We start from the raw sequence: 9,005 nt of genomic DNA, 5'->3' as shown, positions 1-9,005 counted from the left end.
GAGTGTGATTAGCCTTACAAGCCGTTTCGAAAATCGGCCTAATATGACATCACTAGTGGGTGTGTCCACCAAGATCTGTGCTGGATAGATCTATCTACCAGCCTACCCAGTGGACTGAAGTAAACATTGCTCATCTATCCAGCACAGATCTAGGTGGACACACCCACTAGTGATGTCATATTAGGCAGATTTTCGAAACGGCTTGTAAGGCTAATCACACTCACACCTGGTGGTAGAATAAGTCCCCTTTAAACACAAGAGAGAGAAACGTCCAGTGGGGAAAAACAAGTCATATATGGCGTAGTGGACTCTATCAATAGGATACAGAGCGATACTATATAATATATTTGATACATGTAGAGGAGAGGATATTGTCCTCCTATGCCGCTCGGAGACTGGTCACCGGAGGCGGCCGCAGTGCCTGAATCTAGAAGAAGAAAAGGTCATAACACTTTCACTTTCTCATGCAGTCGCTCAAAGAACCAACAGCCAGTCTGTTGTCTTGTCAAATGTTTTGGTTATTTTGTGTTTGAAAAAAGCAGTGGCCAAATGTTGCAGAGCCAAACTTTTAAAAGCATACCTGCCAGCCCCCTTCCCCATCGCCTCCTCTATTTACCCCTCTCCAATAGGTCAAATAGCCATGTGAGCAGAACCCTGTGATTAGGGGCTCTACGGTTGTTGCTCTTGAATATAGAATAGCAGTACCACCCCCTCCAACCCAAAATAATAAGACAATGGGGGGGTATTTTTTGCAGTTATATTTTCGATTCCTTATATTTCCCCCCCCCCCCCTGTTCTCGGGTTGGTGGGGGAGGACAGATGGGGGGGTCATACTCATACATTCCTAGACCTTGTATTTGCAGTTCATTTATTTATCAATATTCTAGATTTTTTTTTTGTGAACCTTGTTACAATTTTTCTTTTTGACCATTTTTAAGAAGCGGTCAGATTGAGCAGCATTTCTCTGACCTTATTTCTTTACGCTGTTCCCTCTGTGAAGAAGATGTTGAATCAGCCCGATGTGTTTACCTGTCCTCCTCAGCGTTGCAGGTTGAGAACGACCTTGGTGTTGCCTCTCGCCCCGTCAATGAAACGTCATGTTGCTGAACTTAGCTTTTTTTTTTTTTTTTTTTCTACTGAAAGATATTTTCTTATCGCTAGGCATCGGGTGTTTCCTCAACTGTGTTGCTCATGTGCCGTGTCGGTCGGACCCAAACCTTTTGAATACCAAACGTGTCAATAATGTTATTGTTATTTTCAGTAGTATTTCTAGTTGTTTTTTTTCTATTGTCGTCGTCGGCATTATTATTTGATGTAAGCTCTTACTGTGTTCCCTGTTTCCCGGTTCTATTTTACTGCCTCTTCACTGGGGAAGTGAACCTGCGTAATGAGGCTGAGCTGAGGCAGTGTTGACTCTGGCAGACCAATAAACAACCTGGGGGACACTAAACGGCTGCTGAACGTAAATCATTATTTGTTTTGTATGCATGATGACGGAGAGCCCTCTTTGTCTGTCCACTGTGTGTGTGCGTGTGTGTGTGTGTGTGTGTGTGTGTGTGTGTGTGTGTGTGTGTGTGTCTGGGTGACCTCAACTTGTCAAGATGCACCAGTCCTGGAACAAGCCTTCTTTGGGCTTGGAGTCCATGCTGTGCCGTTAATAGTTGTGTGGACCGTGCTTTCTGAACAACATGCAGTCTTGCGCCTCGCACGGCACGGAGAGGGAATGTCACGCGCCACTCTCTGGGAAGGGATTTAGGGGCGAAACACAGTCACATGTAATGACATAATAGACATTTAGAAGTTCTTCCCCGCCAGAGTAATTAATTCTGTTCTGGGCATGTTATGAAGGCATTTCTGTCTCACGTTAAGGATGAGAGTAGATTGAAGTTGACGTGTGCGTGAGTGCGCGCTCTCTATTTGATGAAGCCCTACATGTTTAAACATGGAAAAGCTTTTGGAGTTATGTTGATTGTGTTGGACAGCCTTTTAAAATGCAAGCAGGTGAATAGGAAATGTGGGCCCTTAAGTCTATGAAACTTATTCAAAGTGGAATATGAACTCGATCTTATTTCAGGAGGCAAAATACATCTCTATCATGTTGGCTGTTAACTCGGTTGCATAACCCCCTTCTTTTTTTTCTTGCAAATGCGATGAACACAGCGCTGCCACCAGCTTCATTATGGGGTGACAGTAGCTCAGGAGGAAGAGCGGGTTGATTATTGGTGTCATACGTTACGTCAGGAGGGTCTATTTCAGGACTGATATTCAACATACCGACGAGCTGGTCCTGACCGAGGCAGGTCAGAAGAAGGAAACGTACAAAAATAAACTGAATGTGCTTTTTAATATATATCTATATATATATTATATATATATAAATCACATGTCTTATTGCAACTTCAACTTCAGCAAAAAACGTGTTTCAAAGAAGAAATTGTTTAGCTTAAAAAAGAGCGTATTTCATTTTTTGCTAAAGCGTGATCCCTTGTATATCCATGCCTTTTAAAGGGTTTCTTCTGAGCCAATGGCTACAACTCAGTGTCCTCATTATTTTTTTCACGTGAGACAACATGGGTTTAGACCTCTTGTGGAGAGATGTCACTCCAAACTTAATGCCCTTTAACATTATCCACCTCGACCCAACGATGACAAATAGTTCTGAAAGAAAAGTGTTTCATCTAAAAGTTTTTGAAGTCTTATTTCCAAGCTAGCAGTTATCACTTCTAAGGCAAACAAAAGGGAGGCAGGTGTTGTCTTTGAGAACCACGCAGCCTTCGTTTTGTTGTCTAAAGGAAATCGATTCTGTGTTCTTTATAAATTATATTCAAGCAGTTTTCCCTCAAGGCTTTGAAATCGTTAACTACCTGGGCCGGCATCATTTTAGCTGTGGGCCTTCGACGGACTAAATCTGTTGCAATGTCTCCACCCGATTTTTTTCAAATACAAAGGATGTTTCTAGGGCCAAATTCAAATAAATAAAATGCAAGCAGGTGAATAGGAAATGTGGGCCCTTAAGTATACGAAACTTATTCAAAGTGGAATATGAACTAAATATGAACTCGATCTTATTTCAGGAGGCAAAATACATCTCTATCATGTTGGCTGTTAACTCGGTTGCATAACCCCCTTTTTTTTTTCTTGCAAATGCGATGAACACAGCGCTGCCACCAGCTTCATTATGGGGTGACAGTAGCTCAGGAGGAAGAGCGGGTTGACTGGTAACTGGATGGTTGCTACTCGGTCGATCCCCGGCCCCTTCCAGCTGAGTGTCGAGGTGTCCCTGAGCAAGACGCCTCACCCTGACTGCTCCTGACGAGCCGGCTGTCGCCCTGCGTGGCTGACTCCGCTGTCAGTGTGCGAACGTGTGCATACATTTTTGCGAGTCACTTTGGATAAAAGTGTCAGTAAAATCCCCTAAATGGAAATGTACTATTCCAGGACTGTTGTACTATTCTGGTACTCTCACAGGTAGGGGGCCCACAAAATGTCCCTCAGCCAGTAGCAGACCCTTTCCACAGAGTTAATCTCGCAGGACAGACACAGATGTTGCTCGTTAAACTAATGATGGTTCTGATCCTTTGATGCACCAGGGTTATACCTGTGTTTGTCCTTTGGATGAAACCTCTGTGAAAAGGCTAGAGGCTAGTACATCTAAATTGCGTCCCCACCAAATTATCAGTGTGTGCTCACGCACCCGCATATCGCTGTAATCCTGCAAACACACACACCAGGGGAAACAGTCGGCCTTACAACCACTTGCATCATGTAATTACAATGAATCATATTCTTTGCCGTTAAAGTTGACTGGTGACCAGGGCTATTAAAGGACCAATAGGCGAGTATTGAGGTTATTCCTCAGTGTTCTAGCAACACGGCTGTGGAAATAAGGCCAGGATTGAGCTGCAATGGTAATAAAATAAACATACCTCCCATAATAGTGTACATCATGGGATTTATGTCAGCAACTCGCCTGTCTTCTACCATCCCTTACCTGTCTGTCTGACAATCTGACAGACAGACCGACTGGTAGACAGATTTGAGACAAAGCTGATCAGTGAGGAGAGGAAGAATATTCAAAGAAGACCTAATATCTAATAACATGATAGATATAAGACGTATGAGATCATGTTTATAATATATGACCCATTCATATTAACAAACGCTCCTTAGGCCCATTCATTCAGTTTGTTTCCATGGTGACCAGGCGGCAGTGGCACCCCGCTCCGTGTCCTGGTTGGCACAGGAAGTGATGTCGTGATGTCTTACCCGGGACAGAGCGACAGGTCTGGCCTGGAGAGAGGAGACAGGTTTATTCTTTAGCTTCTTACTATCTAACGTGTAAAGAAAAGTGAGATTCCGGGCGTCTGGTTGCCAGGTTGGTTGGTTCCTGGCAACGGGGGAACATTTATAATTCATAAAAAATGGGTGTGTGTAAGTTAATGTTTGTGTGCGTGCAAGTGTGTGTGTGTGTGTGTGTGGAGGGGGGGTGTTGAAGACTAAAATGAATACGGTCGTTTCTGTGTGCAGGAGGCTGGGCTGGATTTGAGCCTATAATTATTGGAGTCATACGTTACGTCAGGAGGGTCTATTTCAGGACTGATATTCAACATACCGACGAGCTGGTCCTGACCGAGCCAGGTCAGAAGAAGGAAACATACAAAAATAAACTGAATGTGCTTTTTAATATATATCTATATATATATTATATATATATAAATCACATGTCTTATTGCAACTTCAACTTCAGCAAAAAACGTGTTTCAAAGAAGAAATTGTTTAGCTTAAAAAAGAGCGTATTTCATTTTTTGCTAAAGCGTGATCCCTTGTATATCCATGCCTTTTAAAGGGTTTCTTCTGAGCCAATGGCTACAACTCAAAGTGTCCTCATTATTTTTTTCACGTGAGACAACATGGGTTTAGACCTCTTGTGGAGAGATGTCACTCCAAACGTAATGCCTTTTAACATTATCCACCTCGACCCAACGATGACAAATAGTTCTGAAAGAAAAGTGTTTCATCTAAAAGTTTTTGAAGTTGGAGACACAATTCTCTGTCTTATTTCCAAGCTAGCAGTTATCACTTCTAAGGCAAACAAAAGGGAGGCAGGTGTTGTCTTTGAGAACCACGCAGCCTTCGTTTTGTTGTCTAAAGGAAATCGATTCTGTGTTCTTTATAAATTATATTCAAGCAGTTTTCCCTCAAGGCTTTGAAGTTGTTAACTACCTGGGCCGGCGTCATTTTAGCTGTGGGCCTTCGACGGACTAAATCTGTTGCAATGTCTCCACCCGTTTTATTTCAATTACAAAGGATGTTTCTAGGGCCAAATTCAATCTATTTCAAAGCGTAATTAAAAGCGTAATTTGCATAGAAATTAGGAAAATGTGAATTGCAGGTTGAAGACGCCTCAGTCAAGGACACTCTACCACCCACTAACGTCTGAATACTAAATTATTCAGACGAGCTACAAACTTCTTATTCTACAAACACATGTCAAGTTTGGTGCAGTGAGCACATCACAGTCGCACTATGAAGGATGCTTTGTGATTGCAGGGGACTCCATGATAACTGCTTTCTGAGTGTCCGATGGAGTCCCATTTCTTCCATAGAGGCGGTAGCAGCTCATTTCCAAGGTTTAGTCGACCTCAGGCCCACACACGCCGGTGCCCAGTTCCGAGCCGCCATCAAAGCCCAAAAATCCTGCCAAACAAAAAACAAAGATGATGAATCTGGACTTCAGTTTGACGTGCCACCAAAGCAGGTCCACTTTGAAAAGCTCCTGCTACAGGGCCTCCGGCCCCCCCCCCCCCAACTTATGGCTTTGACCCCGCCGGGCACTGCGCCAGTCAGAGACCCAGCGACCGGACCCCGAAGGAAGACCCCACCAAAGGCCCTCTCCCGGAGGTCCCGGGCCCTAGGTCTGCGCGGACCTCCTGATCTCGGCCGCCCGCTGCGAGGCGATGATGGCGGCGGTGGACTTGCGGCGCTGCGCGGCGGCGGCGGCGGCGATGGCGGCCTCGGCGGCGCCCTGGTAGCTGTCGGTCTCCTGGGAGTCTTCGCTGTGCGACTTGGTGCTGTCCAGGTGCGAGTCGGGCTTCTGCCTCAGTGCCCGCTGCTGCTCCTCCTTCAGCTCCAGGTAGGAGCGCGAGAAGGTGTGGAAGATGGAGGTGACGGGGAACGCCATGAGCAGGATGCCGCTCAGGATGCTGCTGAGCGCCACCACCTGGCCCGGGATGGAGCGCGGCACCATGTCCCCGTAGCCCACCGTCGTCATGGAGATGACCGCCCACCAGTAGCTGCCCGGGATGCTGGTGAACTCTTGCTTGGCGCCCAGCTCGCTCTCGGCCAGGAACACCAGCGGCGAGAAGAGCGCCATGGCCACGCAGAGGAAGAGCAGCAGCAGGCCGAACTCGCGCGTGCAGCGCCGCACCGTGAGCCCCAGCGTCTGCAGGCCCAGCGAGTGGCGCGCCAGACGCATGACGTAGAAGATGCGCAGGGCGCGCAGCACGCGCAGCACCAGCCCCACCTTCTCCAGGTAGTTGTTGCCCGAGCCGCCGGGCCGGCCCCCCACCGACAGCGAGTCCACGATGAGCGTGATGTAGTAGGGCAGGATGGCCACCACGTCGATGATGTTGAGCGGCGTGCACAGGAAGGCGCACTTGCTGGGCGTCTGGATGAAGCGCAGCAGGAACTCCAGGGAGAACCAGGCCACGCACACCGTCTCCAGCACGAAGATGTTGTAGCAGCGCTGGGAGCACTCGCCCTGCAGGGGGGGGGGGGGGGGGGGGATAGACGGATAAGAGGCCGCTACTTTAATGATTTCATTAATAGATTCATGCGTGTTTCACACGTTGTCTACATTTGCTCGGTGGGTTTCAGAATCTCTGTAACAGAGCAGTTATCACTTCTTCACTCGCGGTGTTTCTCACCATATTCACCCTCTCTCTCCCCTCTCTCTCTCTCTCTCTCTCTCTCTCTCTCTCTCTCTCTCTCTCTCTCTCTCTCCCCTCTCTCTCTCTCTCTCTCCCCTCTCTCTCTACCCTTTTTCTCTCCCCTTTCTCTCTCTTTCCCTATCTCTCTCTCTCCTCTGTCTTTCTGTCTCTCTCCTCTCCCTCTTTATTTTCTCTCTATCTCTCTCTGTCTCTCTCTTTCTGTTCTCTCAATTCAAGAACGCTTTATTAGACATTTAAATGAAAAGAACGTGTTGCATGCATGGAATAAGATGCATAAATTAGAAAATAATGTAAAAAAAACGATTGTACAAAACAAATAAAAATACACACATATGACTCATTCATTTTCTTTATCATAAGGAAAACCTCTTCATCTCCCCTCTCTCTCTCTCTCTCTCTCTTTCGCTCTCTCTTTTTATTTTGTTTAATCCTGTTGTCACAGGAAGCCCACGTTGGCCAGATTCGAGTGTTTGGAGACGGCTCGATTCCTCCTTTCTACCTGACCTCCAGAGAGCTTGCGTCTGACGTCTCTGGCCTCGCAACAAGCTATCGTATTAATGATGCATTTTCCAGGCCCTATACGTCAAAGCCATTATTTATGATAAAATAATAGAAATGCAGTTCTACCTGTTCTGTGGCCTAGTTGATATTCAAACATACAGTCTGAGCAGCACGCTTGGAAAACCAAAATCCCCCAGAGGAAATAATCAAAGCACTGCATGCACACACACACACACACACACACACACACACACACACACACACACACACACACACACACACACACACACACACACACACACACACACACACACACACACACACACACACACACAAACACACACAAGACACACACATACAACACATACACATACACACACACGACACACACACGACACACACATATACACATACAGTCACAAACTCATAACCACACACATACACACACACCTGATGTGTGACCCCACATTCTCACTAAGATGACCTCATCTGTGGACATGTGTTGGCATGTTTGGTAGTCAGACATGAGGATGTCTCGGGCGGGGCGGGGAGGAGGGGGGAAGTTGAAGTTGCTAGTGCTTATTGGCAAGAAAGACGGCAGTCGTGTTTATAAATATTGGCCTGATGTCCGGCCTTTCCTCAGTGATGATTGGACGCTGCCAGTCGGCTGATATCTGTTAAGCCGGGCGATCAGTTCTAAACGCGGCGGCCAATTAACGGAGGCAGAGCAGCAACACGCCGGAAGCCAATAGTCGATCTGCTCGCATGCGTATGGCCTCGTTGCCTCTGCAAGCTCCACCGGCTTCCCTCCTAAAACAGCGGCACACACTAACGACCACCATATTTCCCAGGATGCCACTTGCGGGTTGAACGTGACAGCGGGACTGAGGAGCGAGGGGGCTGCTTTGTGAGCAGGAGGGGTTGTGAGTAGAAGAGGCGACGTGTGCACTGCACTGCTCCGCGCTGAGGTGGGAAGTTTGGCTCAGTAGAAAAAAAGTGAGCGAGATCTCGTTGTTGTTGCTGTGTGCTCCCTCGCTCACCGGCTGCAAGTGTTGTTTACTACCCAGCAGCAGATGCTCGCATCCAAAGCGGAGGTTGATGAAGACTCAACTCCAGGCCATCTTGGACAACAGAGCCCCCCCCCCCACCCACCCCCTCCCAGCCTCGATATGATATGGAAAGCTAACCCAACCAGGTTGGATGGGAGAAATGTACTGCATGTTAAAATGCTCAAATTAGTTTTTGGTGACCTCAGAGGGCCAACTGTTGACTGAGACTAGACTATATGAGCTAAACAAGGAGGAGAGATGAGCAGGGCGTCCTTGTACCGTACCATACCACTACCAATTATGGTTTTACTGTCCATTATAGATTGTACAACCTCACCTGTCCACACATCTCCTTGTTTGAGAGCCATAAAGCTCCCAATGGAGACAAGCCCATACTTTAACACTGCTGTCCCTATTGGGCGCTCAGCAGTAAGGAAACAAGACAGACAATTTAAGACTGAGGAGTCACCTGCTTCTCCTTTAGTGATTCATCTCCCTCAACCTC

The 9,005-nt window shown here is 47.0% G+C and overlaps 1 protein-coding gene across 1 annotated transcript in view; it reads right to left on the bottom strand.

Annotated features, from left to right (window-relative positions):
• Nucleotides 1–4,663: 4,663 nt before the first annotated feature.
• Nucleotides 4,664–9,005, bottom strand: part of kcng2 (potassium voltage-gated channel, subfamily G, member 2) — a 34,529-nt gene continuing 30,187 nt past the window's right edge. The window contains exon 3 of the mRNA XM_060043029.1: nucleotides 4,664–6,760. Coding sequence (XP_059899012.1) covers nucleotides 5,912–6,760 — 849 coding nt within the window. The 3' untranslated portion in view covers nucleotides 4,664–5,911. The remainder of the gene's footprint in view (nucleotides 6,761–9,005) is intronic.

The sequence above is a fragment of the Gadus macrocephalus genome, chromosome 22, assembly GCF_031168955.1.
Source record: "Gadus macrocephalus chromosome 22, ASM3116895v1".
Classification (NCBI taxonomy): domain Eukaryota; kingdom Metazoa; phylum Chordata; class Actinopteri; order Gadiformes; family Gadidae; genus Gadus; species Gadus macrocephalus.
This window is presented reverse-complemented; position numbering and strand designations above follow the sequence as displayed.